The following is a 24,736-nucleotide window of genomic DNA, read 5'->3' as shown; positions in this document are numbered from 1 at the left end:
AGATATAAATCAGGTTAACTTTGCAGTGAAGGCAAGCCCTTAGTGAAAAGTTTGGTTTAATTGACTTGCCTAGCATCACACAGGAGCTCTTTGGCAACCTTAATGTTCTCTTAACGTGGCTTTTAAATGTGTAATTTTCTAAGTGTTTAAAAAAGCAAGCTAAAAAGAAACAGATGCCATTGTGTGTCATCAGATTGAAAACCACATGAATAATCAGCAAGGTTGAAACCTTTAGAGCCATCACACAGACCTCTGCCATTTGAGCAAAGGAAGTAACTGATGGCAGTAGTTATCTCTCTAGAGGACGACAAAATATGCACCTTGTCAGTGGGTTTCAGAGATATTTGCTGACAGGAGAGGAATGTTCAGATCCAGGAACCTTGGATTCCATTCCAGGCTCTAGAGGGGAGTGTACTCGAGTAGGCACATAGACTTTTACCCCTTCTTCCCAAGCTTGACCCTTTCTGCTCCATCCCCTCCAACCTGTCCCTGTCCCAGTCCTGTCTTTCTCCCCACGCCTGGCTCCTTGTCTAATTCCTATTCTCCTTGCCTACCCAGTACCAGTCTCCTTGCTCAGCCAGTCCTAGTCTTCCCCTCAGGACTGCTCATCTGATTCTCAGTTTCCCCCCAGCTCCTTGCCTCAAGTCTTCTTGCCCAGCCAGTGCCAGCCTTTCTGGCTTTTCATCCTATCTGTCTCCCTCCCTCCTAGACTCCAGTTGTTCACCTACTAACTTCCAGTCTCAATTCCTCTTCACATCCTGCTCTCAATCTTTTCCTACCCTGTCCACCATCCACGTCTCTTTGCTCAGTCAGTCCCAGTCTCATTTTGCAGCCAGTCTCAATTCCCCCTTACTGGCTCCTTGTCGTGTCTGTCTGTCTCCATCCCTGGGCTCTTTATCCAAGCTCTGTCTCCCAATGCCCTTCCCAGATCCCTGTCCCAGTCTCCTACCTCCCTGGCTTTTTGTCTCAGGCCCTTTGACCACCCTGTTCCTGTTCTCCCCTGTACACTGGCTCATTGTCAGATCTGGTCTTCTGCCCATCTTCTCTCTTGAGTGGTTCCCAGTTATAGTCTACTTGCCCAGTCTCTCCAGCTCCTCATCCATCCTCAGTCTTCATCCCCTTCATCCTCCCACTGCCCCTCTCCCCCCCGTTACCTCTCTGTCCCAGTTTACTCCTTTCCTTCCCGAGTCTGGCTCTTGTCCCCTCTGCATTTGAGTCAAGCATTGAGTTGTCATCAATCATATATTCAGGACAGCCATAATAATAGTAATAGGCTATTAGCTCTATACTAAACTTGCCTTTTAATTAACATAAAGCCATTCTGTGGTTACATTTCAATCTTAAAATATGTAGAATATAGTTAAGTTAATTCAAAATAGCCTACTTCTTACCTTAGAACAGCTGTTATATTAGTTTCTTTCTGGGAGGGAGTTTGGGTGCAGGAGGGGACTCCAGGCGGGGTCAGAGTGTAGGGGTGCAGGAGAGGGTGAGAGGTGCAGGATCTGAGAGGGAGTTTGGTATAGGAGAGGATTGTGACCTGGGGCAGGGGGGTTGGAGTGCAGGAAGGGGTATGGGGTCTGGTAGAGAGTTTGGGTGTGCAGGTGGCTCCTGGCCAGTGGCGCAGCAGGGCAGCCTGTATGCCATGGCCCCACGCTGTTCCCAGAAGCAGCTAGCTGCTGGCACTTCTCTACACACCCCTGAAAGGAGGTGGACAGCATGTCTCTGTGTGCTGCCCGCACCCACAAGCGCCGCCACTGCAGCACACCATTGGCCAGGAACCAGAGTTGCGGGGACTGTGCTGGGGGAAGAGGCAGCGTGCGGATCAATCTCTCTTCCACCCCTCCAGTCCCCCCCCCGGGGCCGCAGAGAGATGCCAGCAGCCTGCTGCTTCTGGGAGCAACATGGGGCCACGTCATGCAGGCAGCCTGCCTGAGCCCTGCTGGGCTGGGGCACCTCTTAGCCTGGGGTCCTGCACTGCAGCCCCTAAAGCCCCTGCGTTAATCCGGCCCTGCACCTCGGATGGAAGATTTGAGCCCAAATGGTTAAAGTTTTGCAATGTTAAGTAACTGAAAGCAGGATTGTACAGTGGAAAATGTCAGGCAACCTGACATAGGTGGTGCTGCCAGCTCCGCTTATAACATTACTTCTTCTGGGTAACCAGTGGCTCCTATTCCTCTCTACCTGAAGGAAATCCAGGTTATCTGCTCTGATTAGAGATTTCATATCTCCTATACCTGGGCACAGCACATTTCTTGTTATATGTTTTGGCGAAGGGTGAGAGGTAGAAGAAGATAAAAAGAATCATCAGGAGCTGTGTGTGTGTGTTGAGGAAAGGCAGCAACTCATACACACCAGTTTGCCATTAAAAAGGAAACAAATACAATTCAGGGCACAGAACTGACTTTACTGTGATATGTTTAGAATGTATACCACAGTGAGATATTTGTACCACACCCATTGTACATGAAGAGCCAGCCTTCGATGCCTCAGAAACCCAGAGCAGTATGACAAACTCTGACATATGCACAACTGAGAGCCATACAAAAGTATAATCAAAACCTCTAATCTGATGTAAGAAGCAGCTATTGCAGAAAGTGAGAGAGCAAAAATCCCAAGAAAACATGCAAGTCCGGAGAGATTGAGAAAGAGTACATGAAGGACATTGATGTAATGTCTCATGATAATTATGGATGAGCATGGGTTAGTTAGTATTTAATATTTAGACTATGGTAGCATCAACACTGTAGAAGGATAGGTGGAAGACACAATCCCTGAGGTGAAGAGTTTACAGTCTAGCCCAGCACCTTGTGGGTCTGTACTCTTTTTTTGGTATTCAAAAGGTTCTCCTTGGTGTCTACAGTTAATGTTAGAGATTTTAATAGCAATATTTTAAATGCCAAAGACCACAGAAGACTAATATTATAGAATTATAACCAGATCTCCTTCTGAACTCTACTTTTAAAAAAATCCCATTTTTCAGCCTCTTTGAAAACCAAAATGAAAAAAAACTATGTATGAGCTCATGCTTTTCTAGGAACTCTTGTTCTCTTTTCTTTTCCCCTCCCTTTTCGCATGAAGTAATAATTCTGTTCCAGAACATAAGTAGACAGTGAGAAACTTGTGCATGCAGTTCAAATAGTTGTTGGCTTTCAAAATCAAGCAATGATTGTTAAGATGCAGAGTGTACAGCTTTTCAGTACATTCCTTTTAATTGTTAAAAGTCAGTGAAGTTTGGCACTGTCTGCAGTGAGATCATGGAACTAGTGTACATGTGTCTTAGGAACTGCATTGAGTGGTCATCAATCATATATTCAGGTCAGCCATAATAATATTTTTAGTAGTTAAATATGTTTCATTTACATTAATGAACAACTGCAGCCATCTGTAATATTGAGAATTTTGAAAGGTGAGAAAAAATTAAATTCTGTATACAGTAGCACAGACTGGACAAATTTTGTATGGAATTGGAAACTGAATCTTGAACTCAGTTTTGTTTCAGGCAAAAGCATGTAGCGCCTTACGTTTGGAGATGCTAAACACCCATAATTTAATTTGAAGTTGGTGGGAGCCAGCTTGCTTGGCAACTCGAACAGGCCGGTGATGAGCTTAGTAGTGGTACGCATCTTATTCTTTGCTTCCCCTCTTTCTTCTCATTATGTAAAGAGGCTTTGCATCATTTTTAAAAAAAAATTATTTAAACTTTTTCAGTCAGAAATAATGCTAAAAAAGTAGTAGTCATGCTTTCAAATGGAATATTTTAAACTAGTATTTAAAAGTTGTTTGTTTTATTATAGCTGGCAAAGTGAGCATTATGGTTCTTGTTTGTTAGCTAATTCTGTTAGGGAACTGGCTAAAGTCCAGTGACAAATAAATATATCCCTCTTTGAGGGACATTGCTCATAATGGCTCTGTCTGATGATAGAGTACAGTTTCCTAAGCAAAGTTGGAGGAAACAGTAACTGCAAATATCAGCAATCTTGTGTTGCAGGAATTTTATTATTATAAATGAGGTCTTCTCCTTCCTTCAGTCTCCTGTACAGATCCACAGTTGTGGACATGGTAACCAAATCCAAAATATATATACAGAATATGCTGTTTGTAACAAATTACATATTTTAAGCTAGCATGAGACCTTGTGTAGCCTTTAAAATTAAATAATGGTGATGATTAGTAATCTAGTCAGGGTTACAGTTCAAATCCCAAACTAAGGGGAAATTGGACTTTTCCCAGTAGCAAGCACTGGTTTTTACCTTTCTTGATGATGCTTCTCCCTGGGTCCAAATATAAACTTGTATTCCACACTTCTACAAGAAGTACTAAAAGACAGTAGCCAAAACTTTTTTCTTTTTTTCAAACCCTAAGGAATATTGTTAATCACTGTTGAGGAAGATGAAGAAAATAAGTTGTTGTTGGAAAAACTAATTACATTGTAAACAGTAGTCTTTAACCTTAAAATGAAGAATTGTTTTCTAATGCACATTACTATATAATGGAAAAATAAATTAAGTAACCCAGCCATCATATATTTTTAAAAAATCACTGTTACAGTCTCTTTAGATTTGAAAGGTTGTGCATCGGTTATTGTTATGCTTAAGTCTTTATTCTGATTGTTTATATGAAACCAACAGGAAATACCTTCTGCCTAGGCACAGGTTAAAAATAAGAGTGAGTGGTAATAGGTTTTGCCAAGGTGATCTAATTATAGTGCTAGAATCTTAGATAGATTCTTTGTAGTAATCAGACTAAAACTTATTGGAGTCCTCAATATGTTGTGATGTTGCTATAATATGTGACACTATTACTAAAAAAGCACTAAAAAAGCAATGCAGTCTGCCAGTATTGATTTTATAAACTCTGTGTTCATGGAATAATAATGTGGCAGTAAAAGTGAAATAATTCCTGAATAAAATGTATATCTTAATCCTCATTGGAATAAAGAACATTTTAAAATAAATAAATATGAGTTGTTTTAAAGATGTTGAATAAAAATACATTACCCGTTCCAGATGCTTTTATATAAACTAATATATAACGAAATTAAGGACTTTGGTTTTTATGTTTTCTGACCTGAAAGTTTCTTGTCAGTCAGTAATATGTTGTTCTTTTATATATTAAAATTTGTCCTACATTGCCAATGCTTTGACATGTAAACTTGATAATTTATATTGGAGAGTAATTTTTTAATAGCATTGAAATAGCTCCATATAGAAGATTGATGCTACAGTTTGTGTGGTAGCATGTCAGGGATTCCGAGGTCTATAGGATCTAAAATCTTGTTAATGGAGCCTGATGGTGATAGCTACACTGTACGTTAAAGTGCAATGGCTCAAAAAGTTCGTGCTGACCCCTGGTGGCAGTAGTCATGAATCACTATATTCAGTTTTCAGAGTAGCAGCTGTGTTAGTCTGTATTCGCAAAAAGAAAAGGAGTACTTGTGGCACCTTAGAGACTAACAAATTTATTTGAGCATGAGCCTTCGTGAGCTACAGCTCACTTCAGTGGTGCTGCTTGGATAGTTTTGTGGTATTTAAGTCTGCTTTTGCTTAAATATGCATTGTATTTGCTAAAACAATATAAAATAAAGTATAAATTAAAACACATTTGTCTTTACACAATAAATAGATTATAAGCAATTTAAAAGAAATTTTATATTTGGGGAATATTTCTTGTGAAAATATTAAGATAATAATGAAAACAGGAAAATTCAGAACTAAGATTAACAACTGTACTCTTGTTACTCGATATTTCCAGGATCTTCAAAGATGGATGACTTCATTTTTTGTATGCTGCAGTACTTAGGCACACCAGTGTGATTTAAGAACATTTCATCCCTAAAGGTGCATTGCAAAACTTTAAAAGTAGAAAATAAATTGTAAGATTCCAAATCAATAATCAATTATATATATGGACTTAGATGCCAGTGTTGTAGGGAGCTCTGTGTAGGCAATCCAGTATGCCCACATGGAAACCCATTGAAATCAATGAGCCTTGCACAGAGGTCCACGAGCATTGAATCGTGTGCAGGACTGTGGCCTTAAAAACTACAAATTAATTTATAACTATTTTAAAACAAGATATTTCAAAATCAGTGTTTGCACATTCCTGTAATCGTCTGCCAGCTTTCCTACAGCCAGTACTCTTCCATGTCTAAAATTATGCCTGTTTGGCACCCACCAGATCTCTCCAGCTTCTATACTTCATTGTGCTCAGTCCATACTTTGGAATACCAAGTGAAATTTATTAAAAATGTTAGGTTTCATCTTGCACCATGCCAAAAGAGAAAAAGTATAATAGATTCCACAGAGAGTTGGATGGGAGAAGTACAGAGATTATACACAACACAAGAGGACCACTGTGGACAATCCAACAGATGTGGTGTATAACTCTTCGGTAGCCAGTGTTTTTATTTATCAATTTAAGAGCCAATAGAAATTGGAGTACATAAAGGAAAAAGAAAAGTAGCATTTTGTTTTGTTTACATTCATGTTTTTTTCCTACTAATTTATTATTATTGTGATAGGACCAGAAGCCCAAATCTGGTCTAAGGCCTCAGGTAGTAGCTACAGTGCAAACGCTAGGTAAATGTAGTGGCAGCCAGTTGCCCTGCAGAGTTAAGAGTACCTGCTGTGCTCATATAGGGGCAGAGGAGTTTATTGGGATCCCCTGATTTTTACAGTATTGATTCCCTCTCAAACATAGACTATGTTTTGGTGACCTTACTTATTGTAGAGGAGGTCTGGAGTTGACTCTCCCCAAAGCGAGTCAACACACTCTGTGTTTCTACCAAAATGTCATTTAGGAGTGAGGCATTCTTATTTTTGATACCCTACAGCTTTAATCAAACTTGGGGGTCAGACTTTGATCCCTTGCCTGCAAGTGCATTTTGATGTTAGACTTTAGGGTTTGCACAGTCATGATGCCCTCATATTGTAAATAAGCCCTGCCTAGACAATTTCTAAGCAGATTTCCATACAATATACTGGGTTTTTTACTTAAACACTACAGCAATGATGTTTGGTGGATCTGAAATCCTATAAATATACAGTAGCTCCCCTTCTCCAAAATCCTCACTCCTAGTTCAGATTCTTATGTGGAGAGGAGCTCTGAGAGGAATGTGTCAGTTTTTTGTTACACCATTTTACACATGGGTCAAAGGACCTGCTGAGTAAAAGCCCTGTGTATTTTTGTGTTTGTTTCTTACAATTTTCTTGTTGACTTTAAGTATTGTTTTTGGATTGCATTTAAAATTTTGGAGTCTCTTTATTATTGGTTTATGTGGTCAAATAATCTCATGGACGCTGCACCGTGTGACAGCAGCAGGTAAGTGAAAGGGAAGAAGAAATTTTCAGATATTTTATTTTAAATCCAAAGTCTCTTGTACGTTTTTCAATGTAAGAAATTATTTCAGATTACAAGAATATGATATAATGACTCTGGTTCCAGAGGAGAGTGATTAGTAATTGCAAATTATGAAGTGCACACCTTAAAAAAAAAAAAAATGAGGAGAGGAGTTTAGTAATTTAAGGTACTCTTTACTGAGCTTCTCTCTTCACCATTTTTAAATGTGTGTACTCCAAATATATTGTGTTTAAAATGTATTATTTGTTCAGTCTGCTCATGCTCTATGTTCTGTTACTGATTTTTAATATTATTTTTAAAATGTGTAGCTTTAAATCTGAATTTCCTTGTTTTGTTTGTTTATCAGAATTCTAATGCAGTTTATATCATAAAGACATCAGCCCAGGTTTAATTAATCTGAGTAGCTCTAAATTACAAAATAACCCTTGCTACAATTAGGTATATCTAAATTGTGCAAAACAATCAGATTCTGGAACAGTATATACTAACTGTGTGCGTTTCAAATGAAGTGATTGTTCTCTGCTCACGAGGTTTTGTCTACAAAAATAATCAGATACGTCTCAAATGAAAGGAAGCTAGAATTTAAGCTACATCTTAAATTATAATGTGTCTAGAAATTGTCTTTATACAGGTAAATGGTTGCAGTTTTGTGACAAGAACAGCTATACCAGCAGACTTAATCAGGGTATAGTATTACAAATTAAATCATATTACTAATGTTGGGTATTAAAAACCTTAAGGAATTTGTATATTAATATTCTGGTTGAACAAAACTACCTGTCTTACTAACAAAAATTCTGTGGTACACTATGTTATCCAGCTTTGTTGTTGTTTCATGACATCTTAATAGGTATAATGTTGCCTCTTTTAAACTTTAGGAAAAATAAAAAAATGCTCCTTCTAGTATAAAGCTTAGCCTTTTAATACAGAATTCACAGAAATACTGTATGTCAGTACTCTTGAGGTGTAAATTATGCCAACAAGGCAGGTTACCATGGCAAAAAGCTCCTAAATGCTATGTTAATGTTCTAACGTGGTATTTGATAGAGAATTCAAAATTTGACTCTGCTCACGTTGAAGAAACATGTAAGTGTTGGGTTGTTAAGGAACTTGGATTGATTTAGGAAGAAGAATTTGGAGTTGGAGAGACTTATTCTGAGCATGAAATGCAGCATTCTCAGACACGGCTAGAGATGATGGAGAATGAATTGGCTGGGAAACAACAAGAGATCGAAGAGCTAAACAGAGAACTAGAAGAAATGAGGGCAGCATATGGTACAGAAGGATTGCAACAGGTATAATTACCGTATGTTGCTTTCTGTTTGCTACTTGGTTACACACAAAAATGCTGAGTATCACCTAGAAGTGTTTATGGTTAAAGAGAGCCAGTCAGAGAATGTGGAATACAGAATTTTGTTTAGTTCCAAAGAGAATGACATTTCATCAGCATGTATCATCTTGAATCATAGAATATCAGGATTGGAAGGGACCTCAGGAGGTCATCTAGTCCAACCCCCTGCTCAAAGCAGGACCAATCCCCAACTAAATCATCCCAGCCAGGGCTTTGTCAAGTCTGTCCTTAAAAACCTCTATGGAAGGATATTCCACCACCTCCCTAGGTAACCCATTTTAGTGCTTCAGTTCCAGTGTGTTTCACCTTTCCAGAAAGTTCCAGTGTGTTTCACCTTTCTTTTTATTCTCTGGCCAGCATTTTTACTCTGTGCTTAGCAGTTGCAGTGCTTGTCTTCTGGTTGGAAGAGTGGCTCCATGGGCTTCCTCAAGACAATCTCTTAATTCTTCCTCATTAATTTTCCAGTGGCAGTACATAGTTTTTTCCCCCTTGCTCCTCAGAAACCAAGCAGAGTATCAAGTTCCTCCTACCAAAGAAGTGAGATTCCTGAGGTAGCTACTGAACCAGGAGGTCATTTGTCTGTCAGAGTTTACAGACAGGCATACAAGCCAATTGGATGAACATATTCTAAGAAACTTTTCTCAATTTGGAGTTAAAGGAAATGTTTCTTACATTAAATCCTAAGCAACTGTATTAATGATCCCTGTAATAATGGGAACATTAAGTCAAATTCTGCCCTGATGTAAGCAGGTGGTACTCCTATTAAAGTTCTTAGGTTTTTGTTAGCTTATATCACACTGAATTTGGACCATTGGTGAAATTTAAGGCATAGTTTTATTTTTCATGGTCTGTATTTCATTTCACATTTGTCTCTCTTTTCCTTGACCTTTTGTTGATTTGGATACTGCATGTGTGTTCATATGTTTTGCTTTGTTTTATAAGTTTCTACTGTAGATAGAATTTTGTTGTTGGATCATGGTTTACAAACTTAGTGTTTTAAACTAAGTAGGCCTAATTTTATTCATCCCTGTGGGATTTTTTGTTTGTTTTTGAAAGATTTTCTTTTATTTTAGCAAATCTGTGAAAAGGGATATGTAATTTTCTGGTGAAATGTAGATATTCTTCTAAGTAGCATTCCCTATAAATAATAAAAGGGGTAGGTTATCACTGTTTTGTCTTTCGGTGCATATGAATGATTTGAAAGACCACTTATCTCCCATGGTACTGATAAATTTTAATTCATGTTTAGTTCCTATTTACTGTGTCTTGTACTATTCGTGCTTGATGGATTTTATAAGAGTTATAATTTCTTCTGTTTAGTTGCTGCCAACACTGTGTGGTTTTCAGTGAAAGAAAAGATAGTGAACATATATAATTTTAAGTTTATAAGACAGTCGTAAGTCTGGTTTGTTTGTTTTTTGTTTTTTAAGATGTCCCTTTTATGTGATATCCTTAAAAGTTTGTAGCACAATAATGCTTATGAACATTTTTCAGTCACACTAAATTATATTTACTGTAGCTTTGTGGTATGCATTATATCTTAATTGAAAAATAGTTGCAACAGATACTTTCCTTAGCTCCTGTAAGAGCCTTTTATTTTCCTAACCTTCTAAAAAAAAATCAGTCTGAATGTATCTGTGTCTGTTTTAATTTCAACTGCCAGTCATGGTTTTTTTTTTTTTTTACTATTCAAGAAAAAACAAATTGAATAAACAAAAACAAATTTAAAAACAGATTGGATAATACTGTGAATGAATAGGAAGAATGCTTAAGAATAAATTCTGTTCATTTAATTTTGCTGAACTTGCTTTCTGGGCATATGTATGTATCGGGCCCAGTCAATTTCATGGTCATAGGATTTTAAAAATTGTAAATTTTGCGTTTTCAGCTATTTAAATCTGAAATTTCACAGTGTTGTAATTGTAAGGTTCTTCTTTGAGAAGTGTCCCTGTGGATTCTCCACTGCAGGTGTCTGTGTGCCCCTGCGCCATTGTTCGGAGATTTTTACAGCAGTCCCCGTATCGGCTGCACGTAGGCGGAGCCTGCCTCACATACTAGTCTTGTCTTAATAGTGCGCATGCGCGGCCGAACTCCTCAGTTCCTTCTCTACCGTCCCCGGCCAGAATCGGACCTACAGCAGTCTCGTTAAAACTTTTTCTCTTACCCATTCTACATCCTTGTTTCCCTTACGTTAGCACTCTAGTTACTAGATAAGTTCATCCCTTTAATAAAAAAAAAATAAAAAAAAATTCGTTCCCGCTTGTTCCTCTCAGTCTCCAGCCAATGATAATATGCCTGGCTCCCCAGGATTTAAGCGGTGCACTACGTGCAGGGACGCCATCCCTATGTCAGATGGTCGCTCCCAGTGTATAAAATGCCTGGGGGAGTCCCTCATTCCTCAAAATTGTGCCCATTGTTCCAAATTAAAATCCAGGGCACATAAAGATAGAGAACTCCGCCTGAAAATGATTCTTGGGCCGAAGTCACTCGGACCGGCTTCTGACCCAGGTATGGGCTCCTCAGTGAACCACAGCCCTCCTGCCTCCAGAAAGGACAAAAAAAGAAAATGCCTGCCTCCCTCACCCAGAAGGGAAACACTGCAAGCAAAAAGGTTGCTGAGCAGGTCTATTTCTTCTGTACAGACCTTTTCTTAGCTCAGCACCTTTGATGTGCCGGTTCCTCTGGCATCGCACTAATTCTGCCTCTGGCTGCGGTGACAGCGCAAGCTCCCAGTGCCGAGGCTTCAAGTTGCCTGCCTCTCTCATGGCACCGTCTGGCATCGCAGTGGACACGGTGCCAGCACAGAGGACCTTGCCGGAACAGACCCGAGCTGCGCTTACCTTCCCGGCACCACCGACCTCAGTGCATGCATTGAGCGCTATGGTGCAGAGAACGTCAGTGCCGAACGACCCTCCAGCGCCGCAGGCACTCCTAACAGAGGGTTTCTCTCACACAGGCTCTCCGGCACCGCAGTTCGTTCATTCACCAGACCTACAGGTATCACCTAACCTACAGTCACCTCTACTTGACACCTGTTTTTCTCCGGACATTCGCATGTGGTCCAGACACCTCTCTCTGGCTGTATCTCACTTTTCTAGTGATGAGGAAGCCATAGTGCAGGGAGACTTCACCATACCAGTTCTCCTAGTCACAGAGGCAAATCAGCACTGGTCACAGAAAATCTAGGTCTTCATTCATCAAAGACCTCCCTCCCTGGTATACAAACCCATGGATGGCACCACCTGTGCCTTTCCCCAGTCAGTGGCAATACGGAGTCCATGAGCACCATATAAGTGATTCCACTATGATCGCCAAGATGCCAAAAATAGGAGCAATGCCACCTCGCCACCACCAGTGCATACGGCTACGAATGAGACACAACAACAAACTGTTACTCCACACTTCGATGAACACGCTACACATGCTTCCCCAACCATTGTGGAGCCCATATCCACACAGGATGATGCCATACTGCCTCCTCACCAACACTGTCGGATGATTTCTTAAAATTTCAAGACCTCCTCAAAAGAGTTGAGGATTAATCTGGAGGAAGTTTTCTGAAAACCAGCATAGTTGACTGACATCCTGCAACCTTCCTCCACATCCAAGATTGCCTTACCTATAAATCCAGCCAAAACCATATGGCAGACACCGGCTACTAGCAGACCTACCTGTAAGCAAGCTAACTGGAAATATTTTATTCCTTCCAAAGGGTCTGAGTTCCTTTTTACTCACCCAGCACAAAACTCATTGGTAGCAGAGGTAGCTAACCAAAAGAACAAACACCAATTCCCAGGTCTACCCCAACTGATAAAAGACAGAAAAAGGCTGGACCTGCTTGGTTGTAAGTTTATGCTTCGTCCACATTACAATTCTGGATATCTAATTATGCGGCCGTTCTGGCAAAATATGACCACAGAAATTATGAGAAACTCATGGACTTTATTGATGGCATTCCAGAGGGGGGAGAGGGGAGAAAAAACAAACAAACCATCAGTTTAAAGCCATAGTCTCTGATGGACGAATCATCTCCCGTATCGCACTACAAGCTGCGCTTGATGTTGCTAACACAGCTGCGAGGTCCACTGCTACAGCAGTAGTGATGCGTCAAGCTTCATGGCTTTCATGGTTGTCTTTTCCTTGCGAGGTTCAGAATAACATAGAAGATCTCCCTTTTGATGGTGAAAAAATATTTGCCAGTAACCCCAACGATGTGCTTCACTCCATGAAGGACTCGAGAGCGACATTACGGTCTCTCGGTATCCAAACCCCTGCAAATAGGAAGAGATAATATAGATACCACCCATCCATGCTACCCAATGTATACACAACATAGACCATATGAACAACAACATTCGTGACCAAGATATCAATGTTGCTGCACCAATTCATCGGCTCCATGTCAACCCCTTCCCACTAATAAGCAAATTTGAAGATGTGACCAATGGTATAGAAAACATCATCCCTACTTCAGTGGCCCCCCGCTCCCAGCCAGCTCCAGGCACCAGCTTTCCAGGCAGGTGGTTGGGGCGGCATTCGGAATGGGGTGGCAGTCTGTGTCCCGCAGCAGCAATTTGGTTGCAGCTCTGCCGCTCTTCCGGGCGCTGTGGCAATTCGGCATCACCTCCTCCAATTAGGAGCAGTACAACCAGTGCCTGACCAACACAGAGGAAAAGGGTTCTACTCCCATTACTTTTTAACACAAAAGAAAACTGGGGGATGGTGACCCATTCTCAACCTCAGATGCCTCAAAAAATTCGTTGAATAAAATAAAAAAAATAAAATGGTGACTCTTGCAACCATAATTCCAGCACTGGAGCAGGGAGATTGGATTTTCAGCCCTTGACCTGCAGGATGCTTATGTTCCTGTGACCATACATCCTGCCCACAGACATTTTATTCGCTTCCTTCTGGGCTCACAACACTACCAGTACAGGGTCCTACCTTTCGGCCTCTCGACTGTGCCTCATGTCTTTTCCAAACTCCTCACAGTCATAACAGCTCATCTCAGAAGGCAGAGAATCATAATTTTTACTTACCTCGACAACTGCCTTTTCAAAGCCAGGACCCTCCAAGAAGCCATGCAGTCCACACAACGGACAGTCCAATGTTTCCATGCTCTTGGCTTGTGAATGAACAAAGAAAATCTTCACTCACTCCCATCCAACAACTGGAGTTCATAGCAGCACATTTTGACTCATGCAAAAGAATAGCATCTCTCCCACTCCACCTTTCTAACACTGTCAACCTTTTCATTCCCAAGCTGTGCAACAGTCCACAAGTGGCTGCACGAGCTTGCCTACAACTCCGAGGCCACGTAGCCTCTTGCAGTTTTGTAGTCAGGAACGCTCGTCTCTTCATGAGGTGTTTCCAAAGCTGGATTCCACTGTCTACAGACCGAATGTCCATGGTCTGAACAAACTTTTATACATACCTCCCAGAGTCTAAGACTCGCTCACACACTCTGGACACTGCCTCACAACCTTTTCTATGGGTCCCCTTTCTACAGGACGTCCCATCGGTCATCTTAATTATAGACACATGCCCCAATACACTACACAGGGTCTTTTGTTTCCTGCCTATACGTCCCTTCACATCAACGTCTAGAATTCTGAACAATACACAATGCCTGCCTCCAATTTCTCCTTTCATACAAAACCAACATGTCAGGATAATGACCGACAACATTGCCTACATCTTCTATGTAAACAGGCAAGGGGGTGGGGGAGTGATCCCATTCCCTTTGTACAGAAGCAATAAAAAGATGGAATTGGTGTCTCAGACACAATATCTGAATATCGGCTGCATACTTACCTGGCTGTCTCAATACCACTGCAACGCATTCAGCAGAAGATTTCCCATAGACCACAAATGGGAACTAAACGAGAATATAGTACTAGACATATTCCACACATGGGGATACTCAGCCACAGACCTTTTTGCAACTGCAGCAAACAAGAAATGCCCAAGATTTTGTTCTAGAACTAGGCAAACACTCCTGGAGGGGTGCGCTCATGTTCCCATGGGAACACCGACCTAATGTATGCATTTCCCCGATACCACTCATACACAAATTATTGATAAAAATACAAACACACCAAGCCAGGGTCATAATGATAGCCCCACATGGCCCAGACAGGCATGATACCCTTTCCTTACCAAGATATCGCTTTCCACACCCATCCCACTACCCTCCACCTGAATCTCTTGTCCCAGTAACAGAGTCTACTACTCCACCCCAATTTAACCATATTGCACCTCAAGGTTTGGCTCCTTCATTGTTCTCTCATGCCGAGCGAACTTGCTTGGAGCAGGTTCAAAATGTACTCCTTCATAGCACAACAAATTCTACATGCACCACCTGCTTTATAACTGGACAATATTTACACACTGGTGGGCTGTCACAAACACTGCTCCTTTTTTCCATGCCTCTCCCGCTAGTCCTCGACTATCTATTAGAGATTAAATTATCTGGACTCTCCCTGAGTCCCATCAAACTCCACTTGGCCGCAATTACAATGTTCTATGATGCCATCAACAATAGGACTATCTTTGCTCATCCCATTACTAAGTGGTTCCTTAAGGGACCCCAAACCCTATACCCACACATCAAACCGCCTAATCTATTTTGGAACCTTCCCTTAGTCTTAACGTGCCTAACCCAAAACCATTTGAACCATTAGCAACATGTTCCCTCCTACATTTCTCTATGAAAACTGCGTTTCTGGTAGCGATTGCCTGTGTGAGACGCACAGGAGAAATTGCAGCACTCATGGCAGATCCGCCATGCCCCATATTTTTAAGGACAAAGTCACCCTACGCTTCCTCCCCGAAATTCCCTGAAGGTGCACTCATCTTTCAATGTCAGTGAGCCTATCCATCTCCCTACCTTTTCCAAAACCACATGCGAATTCCTTTGAATCTACGATGCACACTTTCGACGTGTGCAGAACTTTGTACTTCTACTTCGACAGGACTAAAACTTTTAGGCGTTCCGACAAGCTATTCGTCCCCATTGCAGAACACTCTAAGGACTCATTTATCTCTAACCACTGACTTTCCAACTGGATCTCGAGTTGCATTTGTCTCTGTTATCAATGACAGAATGTGACTTCTCCTACCTTTATCAGGACTCACTCCACCAGATCCATGGCAGCCTGAGTAGCCTTTCTACATAACGCCCCCTTTAAGGACATTTTCAGAGCTGCCATTTGGGCTTTTGAAAATACGTTTGCAAAACATTATGCTTTTACACAGGGACCCATCACCAATACGCGTGTGGGCAGAGCTGTTCTATCTACTGCATTCCTTCCAGATCCAAAGTCCCTACCTCCTTGAGAGATACTGCTTTTCAGTCACCGACAATGGAGCACCCACAGGGATACCTCAAGAAGAAGAAGAGGAGGTTACTCACCGGTGCAGTAACTGATGTTCTTCGAGATGAGTGTCCCTGTGGGTGCTCCACTCCCCACCCTCCTCCCCCCTACTTCGGAGTTGGGCGGCCTCCATTGTAGAGGAGGAACTGAGGAGTTTGGCCGCGCATGTGCACTATTAAGACAAGACTGGTGTATGAGGCAGGCTCCGCGCATGTGCGGCCGATACAGGTACTGCTGTAAAAATCTCCAAACAACGGCGCACTGACACCTACAGTGGAGCCACCCACAGGGACACTCATCTCGAAGAACGTCAGATACTGCACAAGTGAGTATCCTCCTCATCCTGACCTAAAAAGGAGTTGTGGAGGGGTTGCAAAGTTATTGTAGGGGGGGTTGCGGTACCTCTACCCTTACTTCTGCACTGCTTCTGGTGGCGGCGCTTCCTTCAGAGCTGGGCAGCTGGAAAGGAGCGATTGCTGGTCGAGAGCCCAGTGCTGAAAGCAGAGCTGCCACCAGCAGCAGCACAGAAGTAAGGATGGCATGATGTGGTATTGCCACCCTTACTTCTGTGCTGCTGCCTGCAGAGCTGGGCCCTCAGTCAGCAGCTGCCAGTCTCTGGCCACCCAGCTCTGAAGGCAGCATCGCAGAAGTAAGGGTGGCATGGTATGGTATTGCCACCCTTACTTTTGTGCTGGTGCTGGCAGGCTGCTGCCTTCAGAGCTGGGCATGTGGCCAACAGCCGCCACTGTCTGGCCACCCAGCTCTGAAGGCAACACAGAAGTAAGGGTGGCAATACCGCAACCTTTCTGCAACAGCCTTTTCGGTCAGGATCCCCAATTTGAGAAACACTGGTCTCCCCTATAGTGAAATCAGTATAGTACAGGGTAAAAGCACACAAAAGACCAGATTTCACGGGAAGAGACCAGATTTCACGGTCTGTGAATTTGATAGGATCCTATGTATGTACAAGGGCTTGGCATATATAACTGCCCAGTTTATGCCTGTTTATGTATTAAGTTGGTTGTCCAGCAATTGCATCATCCAGGAAAGTGAAGGTGTAAAAACAAACAACTGTTTTAGGACTTGATCTATCAAAATGGGATTTGAGGACACTTAGCTCTTTGCAAGATCAGGCCCTTAATAGATTAAGCAGATTATTTTTTTCAAAGCAATCAAGGATGATATGAACAAAAGTCAGTTCTCTCAAACTTCTCATAGAGAGTAGGTCTGTGTGTTTAAAGAAAAACCACTTGCTTTCCTACCAGTACTGAATAATATCCCTTTTAACTATGAATTAAACCTCAGCTAAAACATTTGAGAACAATACAAAAGCATCATGTGGTAGTATTAAACCTTTCCTTCAGTGCACACAGGTGAATGTCTAGCATTATAAGAAAAGTGTTCCATGTAGACACTTCCATTGACTTTCTGATGTTAGTTTTCTAAGTTTAATGAAAAGCCAGACACTAACACTTCATTTTGATTTTCTTTGTAAAAATAATTTTAAAATTCAGTCAACCTGGGGAACAAAATGGCTGCTATTGGTGCTCTGGTTTTTGTACAACTGGTAGGTACTGGTCCCACTTTACCATTGACGTAAGTGGCTGCAAAGCCATTGAAGTCAGTGGAGTGAACATCTCCCTGTATGAACTGTAGGTACTTTTTATTAGAAGAGCATAGAAAATTAAATTTACAGCATAATATATGAGCAGATTAATGATTTAAAAACATGTATATTGACTGACAGGTTATTTACATTTTAACGCTTCTGCTGGCTGTAGAAAGAAGAGTTTAAATAAATGAGGTAATTTTCAAGTAAACCACAAGAAATTTAATTTTTTAAAGAAAATTAGTGTCAGGTAATAATAATTATAGTTCATGGTTTACAGAATTTAATGAAATATATGCTGCTGAAAGGTACTTATAACACTTCTGAAGAAATTTATTTCCATCAACAGTACTTTTGTCCTTTTTCCTTTTTTTATTACAAGTGTCCATCTAAGCTTTTCTCTGCTATATACCATGTATCAGTCTTGAATGTTTAATCTGATTTCCTCATTATCTCGTGAAGTCCCAATTTGTTGCATGTTCCACACTGATGTCAAAGAATGTTTTAGAGAACTTCTGGTTTAACTTAGTTTCAGATTCTAACTCTGATATATTTAATCAAGATTCAATACCTTGTCAATATAAAGTCCAGATTACATTCTTCAGTTAGGTATCTTATGGGGGGCTCAGGAAATTGTGTCAAAATTAGTTAATGACGAAAGCAATATCCTGTGTCTGAATAGTTTTAAATACTTATGGTACAAAGTTATTGCTAAAATATTAATGCTACCGTAAGTGTTTGTAAGCACTTTTGAGTAGAGATGTCATGCATTAAATACATTTTACTTTTTTTACTGCCATTTCATGAGAATAATTTAGTATGTTTTTGTACATCTTTTGACTTGCACTAATTGTTTAAACTTTAACCTTCCATAGCTTCAAGAGTTTGAGGCTGCTATCAAACAAAGAGATGATATTATCACACAGCTTACTACGAATCTGCAGCAAGCACGGAAAGAAAAGGATGAAACACTGAGGGAATTTTTAGAGCTTACTGAACAAAGCCAGAAACTGCAAATTCAGTTTCAGCATGTAAGTTTTATTGCTAACAATATTTCATCAGGTTTGATGAAAGAGGGTCAATTTGGATAACACAATCTATGAAGTATTACTTCCTTTAGAAACAAAATCAGTGTTCTTTCATGTAAACTTTTGAAGATTTGGACCCAAGAATAGGGATCTACAGTGATTAAAAGAGTTGGTATTTGCCAGCAGTTACCGCATTATAAAATCTGGAATATTGCACTCATTTCTTATAATACAATAGGAAATAATGTGGTTTCACTTTTATTGCATGATCGTAACCGTTGGTAAATACTGGCTTTCTACTGGCAACCACAATAATAACTGTTCTCAAAAGATTAGGGGTCAAATCCTGGCATCTTTGAAATCAATGGCAGAACGCCCATTGACTTCATTTGTATTCAGGATTTCACCCTAGAGTCTTATTAGAGGCTTAGTCACACCCCTAATTCTCTGCTAGGGTTGAAGATTATTCCATTGTTCCTTTTTGTTACATATTTTTAAATTAATTTGTTCAAAAAGGAACTGAGGATTGAGTTTAATGGTAGCCACAGGGGCTTCATTGTTATTCATTTGTGCGGCAGTTAAATGTTTTAGTATTTTAAGCTGTTGAACACTCAAAGGTAACTTGCACAAGCTTTGAGCATGGCATTATGAATCTACAGTATTTCACATAATGATTTCTGAGAATTAACAATTGCAGGTGCAAGGCATATTATCACTTCAAAGTGACTCCTAATATACTGCTGCCCTGTGCTAGTTGGCCATAAAACATATTTTGAGATATGCCCACAATGAACAACAGATATATGGGATGGATTTAAGCAGCAGGCCACAAAGGTATTAATTTTACACAATGAAGAGGCACTTTATGCCTACTCGCCATTCTCACATACCAGGTGTTTAATTGGTGTGCAATGCAGAGTTACAGGATTCCCACCATATAACCAGTAGTTCAGGCCTACCGTCGGAGTGTTTGCTTTTAAATCCTCTCTGCATCCCCTTGAGTGAAGGGGGCAGAGATTACCAAGAGGGAACCTCAATCTGAAAATCTTTCAGGTCTCCCCTTATCCTATAGGCCCAAGGTCGACCAGCGAAATCCTGAATCTCATTTACCTGTGGGAGTGGCCCTTTTAACCTTTATTTGCACTGGCCACACGTTGTGACAAGCTGAACGGTCATTTCTTTCCTAATATTAAACTTTAAAGTCTATTGCATACAACCCACATGTGCCTCCATGATGCTGCGAGGAAAGTGGAAAAAAAACCCACTAGACATAGGCTAATTTGATCCAATGGAAAAAATTTCATCATGAGCCCAAAACAGGTGATCAGTGACACCTGCAACCTCCTAAAAAACACAGCTCCTACACTACAACTTAAGAGGAGTGCAGGGGAGGGCAGGGCAGAGCAGCCAACAGGAACAAGAGGCTGTTGAAAAGCTCAGGAGAGTATAAATATGGGTGAGAGGGTACACAAGAGCCAATCAGCTAGCCAGATCACTCATCCCAAGCCAATGGGAAGGCAGTCAACTTGAGATGGAGGGGCAGCCACCCCTCTTACCACACAAGTATACTGGCATCGCCCATCCCCTCTGGGCCTTGTGTTTCATCTCCAGCAGTCGTTCAAGATCTCTCCCCGATGCCCTTGGTGTAAGAAGCAGCAGTGTAATACTGAGCATGAAAAAATAATTTGCTGGCTATTCCAACATGATGAACACCATTCCACTGTGTGACAAAGTTCCTCCTCTACCTTGGTGGGTCTTGCGCTTATTGGCGGATTTGCTCGCCTTGGAGCTTCACGGTAGCCCTCAGTTTGGCTGTTTTCGTGAACCCACAGTCCAGGTCAGCTCCTCCTGTGTCTGACCAGGAGTTGGGAGGTTTCGGGGGGAACCCAGGCTTGCCCTCTACTCCGGGTTCCAGTCCAGAGCCCTGTGGAATGCAGCTGTCTAGAGTGCCTCCTGGAACAGCTGTGCGACAGCTACAACTCCCTGGGCTACTTCCCCATGGCCTCCTCCCAACACCTTCTTTATCCTCACCATAGGGCCTTCCTCCTGGTGTCTGATAATGCTTGTACTCCTCAGTCCTCCAACAGTATGCGTTCTCACTCTTGGCTCCTAGCGCCTCTTGCTCCCAGCTCCTTACACGCGCACACTCCTTACACAAACTGAAATGAGCTCCTTTTTTAAACCCAGGTGCCCTGATTAGCCTGCCTTAATTGATTCTAGCAGCTTCTTGATTGGGTGCAGGTGTTCTAATCAGCCTGTCTGTCTTAATTGTCTCCAGAAGGTTCCTGATTGTTCTGGAACCTTCCATGTTACCTTACCCAGGGAAAAGGGTCCTACTTAACCTGGGGCTAATATATCTGCCTTCTATAACTCTCCTGTAGCCATGTGGCCTGACCCTGTCACAATTGCTACTAAAAGAGAATATAATGTGACAAACAAATTTCAAAGAGTCTTTCCCTGCTTATAGATAAACTGGAGCAAATGGGAGGATTGCTGGTTTAGACCTATGTATGTTTTTTCTATGTGTAAGTTACAGGCAAGTGAAGCCTTAAGGAATACCAGCCATAGTAGTACAGCTGCGGATTTATTGCAAGCCAAACAACAGATCCTTACACATCAGCAACAGCTAGAAGAACAAGAATATCTACTGAAGAATTACCAAAAAAAGAATAAAGAATTTGAAGTACAAATTACCCTTCTGCAAGACAGAATTACGGTCTATGAAATGGTAGGTTTCTTACTAGACTGATACCTTTTACTATTGACTTGATGTTGTTTTACTAATTGTAGTTCCTTTGAAGTTAATTATAAATGTATCACCAAATACGTGTGTGCAACTCCTTATTAGAGGCAGCAAAAATATTGGCTTCCTATATTCATTTTAAAAAAGGAACTTGTTGTCTCTTTAAGACAAGGACTGTTACCTTTATTATATTAAATGTATATTGTATACATAGTTTAGAAGTAAGTACTAGTTGAATTGCCTGGTTCTTGATTTTAGACTCTTTAGAAAAAATGTTCAAATAAACTTATAATTACAGCAGAAATACTTATAACAAGTGAATGAGAAAGGTAGAACTGGAATTAGAATGCTTATATTAAATAAGCATTTAACGGTGTCGTGGGATACCGGGAGGAAGCACGAGCAGGAGAGAGCGAGAGGGGAGGGCTCCTGCCTCATACTAAGAAAGCAGAACAAACAGCAAGTTAACTCAAGTGTCTATACACAAATGCAAGAAGCCTGGGAAACCAGCAGGGAGAACTGGAGGTCCTGGCACAGTCAAGGAATTATATGTGATTGGAATAACAGAGACTTGGTGGAATAACTCACATGACTGGAGTACTGTCATGGATGGATATAAACTGTTCAGGAAGGACAGGCAGGGCAGAAAAGGTGGGGGAGTTGCACTGTATGTAAGAGAGCAGTATGACTGCTCAGAGCTCCGGTATGAAACTGCAGAAAAACCTGAGAGTCTCTGAATTAAGTTTAGAAGTGTGAGTAAAAAGGGTGATGTCGTGGTGGGAGTCTGCTATAGACCACCTGACCAGGGGGATGAGGTAGACGAAGCTCTCTTCCAGCAACTAATGGAAGTTACTAGATCGCAGGCCCTGGTTTTCATGGGAGACTTAAATCACCCTGATATCTGCTGGGAGAGCAATACAACAGTGCACAGACAATCCAGGAAGTTTTTGGAAAGTGTAGGGGACAATTTCCTGGTGCAAGGGCTGGAGGAACCAACTAGGGGCAGGGCTCTTCTTAACCTGCTGCTCACAAACCGGGAAGAATTAGCAGGGGAAGCAAAAGTGAATGGGAACCTGGGAGGCAGTGACCATGAGATGGTCGAGTTCAGGATCCTGACACAAGGAAGAAAGGAGAGCAGCAGAATACTGACCCTGGACTTCAGAAAAGCAGACTTTGACTCCCTCAGGGAACTGATGGGCAGGATCCCCTGGGAGAATAACATGAGGGGGAAAGGAGTCCAGGAGAGCTGGCTGCATTTTAAAGAATCCTTATTGAGGTTACAGCGACAAACCATCCCGATGTGTAGAAAGAATAGTAAATATGGCAGGTGACCGGCTTGGCTTAACAGTGAAATCCTTGCTGATCTTAAACACAAAAAAGAAGCTTACAAGAAGTGGAAGACTGGACAAATGACCAGGGAAGAGTATAAAAATATTGCTCGGGCATGCAGGAGTGAAATCAGGAAGGCCAAATCACACCTGGAGTTGCAGCTAGCAAGGGATGTTAAGAGTAACAAGAAGGGTTTCTTCACGTATGTTAGCAACAAGAAGAAGGTCAAGGAAAGTGTGGGCACCTTACTGAATGCGGGAGGCAGCCTAGTGACAGCGGATGTGGAAAAAGCTAATGTACTCAATGCTTTTTTTGCCTCTGTCTTCACGAACAAGGTCAGCTCCCGAACCACTGCACTGGGCAGCACAGCATGGGGAGGAGGTGACCAGCCCTCTGTGGAGAAAGAAGTGGATCGGGACTATTTAGAAAAGCTGGACGAGCACAAGTCCATGGGGCTGGATGCGCTGCATCCAAGAGTGCTAAAGGAGTTGGCGGATGTGATTGCAGAGCCATTGGCCATTATCTTTGAAAACTCATGGCAATCGGGGGAAGTCCCAGATGACTGGAAAAAGGCTAGTGTAGTGCCCATCTTTAAAAAAGGGAAGGAGGAGGATCCTGGGAACTACAGGCCAGTCAGCCTCACCTCAGTCCCTGGAAAAATCATGGAGCAGGTCCTCAAGGAATCAATTCTGAAGCACTTAGAGGAGAGGAAAGTGATCGGGAACAGTCAGCATGGATTCACCAAGGGCAAGTCATGCCTGACTAATCTAATTGCCTTCTATGATGAGATAACTGGCTGTGTGGATGAGGGGAAAGCAGTGGACATGTTGTTCCTTGACTTTAGGAAAGCTTTTGACACGGTCTCCCACAGTATTCTTGGCAGCAAGTTAAAGAAGTATAGGCTGGATGAATGGACTATAAGGTGGGTAGAAAGTTGGCTAGATTGTCGGGCTCAACGGCTCCATGTCTAGTTGGCAGCTGGTATCAAGTGGAGTGTCCCAAGGGTCGGTCCTGGGGCAGGTTTTGTTCAATATCTTCATAAATGATCTGGAGGATGGTGTGGATTGCACCCTCAGCAAGTTTGCAGATGACACTAAACTGGGAGGAGAGGTAGATACACTGGAGGGTAGGGATAGGATACAGAGTGACCTAGACAAATTGGAGGATTGGACCAAAAGAAATCTGATGAGGTTCAGCAAGGACAAGTGTAGAGTCCTGCACTAAGGATGGAAGAATCCGATGCACCACTACAGACTAGGGACTGAATGGCTAGGCAGCAGTCTTGTAGAAAAGGACCTAGGGGTTACAGTGGACGAGAAGCTGGATATGAGTCAACAGTGTGCCCTTGTTGCCAAGAAGGCCAATGGCATTTTGGGATGTATAAGTAGGGGCATTGCCAGCAGATCGAGGAACGTGATCGTTCCCCTCTATTCGACATTGGTGAGGCCTCATCTGGAGTACTGTGTCCAGTTTTGGGCCCCACACTACAAGAAGGATGTGGAAAAATTGGAAAGAGTGCAGAGGAGGGCAACAAAAATGATTAGGGGACTGGAACACATGACTTATGAGGAGAGGCTGAGGGAACTGGGATTGTTTAGTCAGCGGAAGAGAAGAATGAGGGGGGATTTGATAGCTGCTTTCAACTACCTGAAAGGGGGTTCCAAAGAGGATGGATCTAGACTGTTCTCAGTGGTAGCAGATGACAGAATGAGGAGTAATGGTCTCAACTTGCAGTGGGGGAGGTTTAGGTTGGATATTAGGAAATACTTTTTCACTAGGAGGGTGGTGAAGCACTGGAATGCGTTACCTAGGGAGGTGGTGGAATCTCCTTCCTTAGAGGTTTTTAAGGCCAGGCTTGACAAAGCCCTGGCTGGGATGATTTAGTTGGGGATTGGTCCTGCTTTGAGCAGGGGATTGGACTAGATGACCTCATGAGGTCCC

At 41.9% G+C, this 24,736-nt stretch overlaps 1 protein-coding gene across 6 annotated transcripts in view; it reads left to right on the top strand.

The window, feature by feature from the left end:
* The window catches only part of AKAP9 (A-kinase anchoring protein 9), a 218,370-nt gene that overhangs the window by 61,503 nt on the left and 132,131 nt on the right, over nucleotides 1–24,736 (top strand). For 3 of the 6 annotated variants that reach the window (XM_074945942.1, XM_074945943.1, XM_074945941.1), the window contains exons 4-7: nucleotides 7,991–8,044; nucleotides 8,484–8,654; nucleotides 18,571–18,726; nucleotides 21,254–21,451. In XM_074945942.1, coding sequence (XP_074802043.1) covers nucleotides 7,991–8,044; nucleotides 8,484–8,654; nucleotides 18,571–18,726; nucleotides 21,254–21,451 — 579 coding nt within the window. The remainder of the gene's footprint in view (nucleotides 1–7,990; nucleotides 8,045–8,483; nucleotides 8,655–18,570; nucleotides 18,727–21,253; nucleotides 21,452–24,736) is intronic. The other 3 variants (XM_074945945.1, XM_074945944.1, XM_074945947.1) reach the window with 3 other exon arrangements.

The sequence above is a fragment of the Natator depressus genome, chromosome 2, assembly GCF_965152275.1.
Source record: "Natator depressus isolate rNatDep1 chromosome 2, rNatDep2.hap1, whole genome shotgun sequence".
Lineage (NCBI taxonomy): Eukaryota > Metazoa > Chordata > Testudines > Cheloniidae > Natator > Natator depressus.
This window is presented reverse-complemented; position numbering and strand designations above follow the sequence as displayed.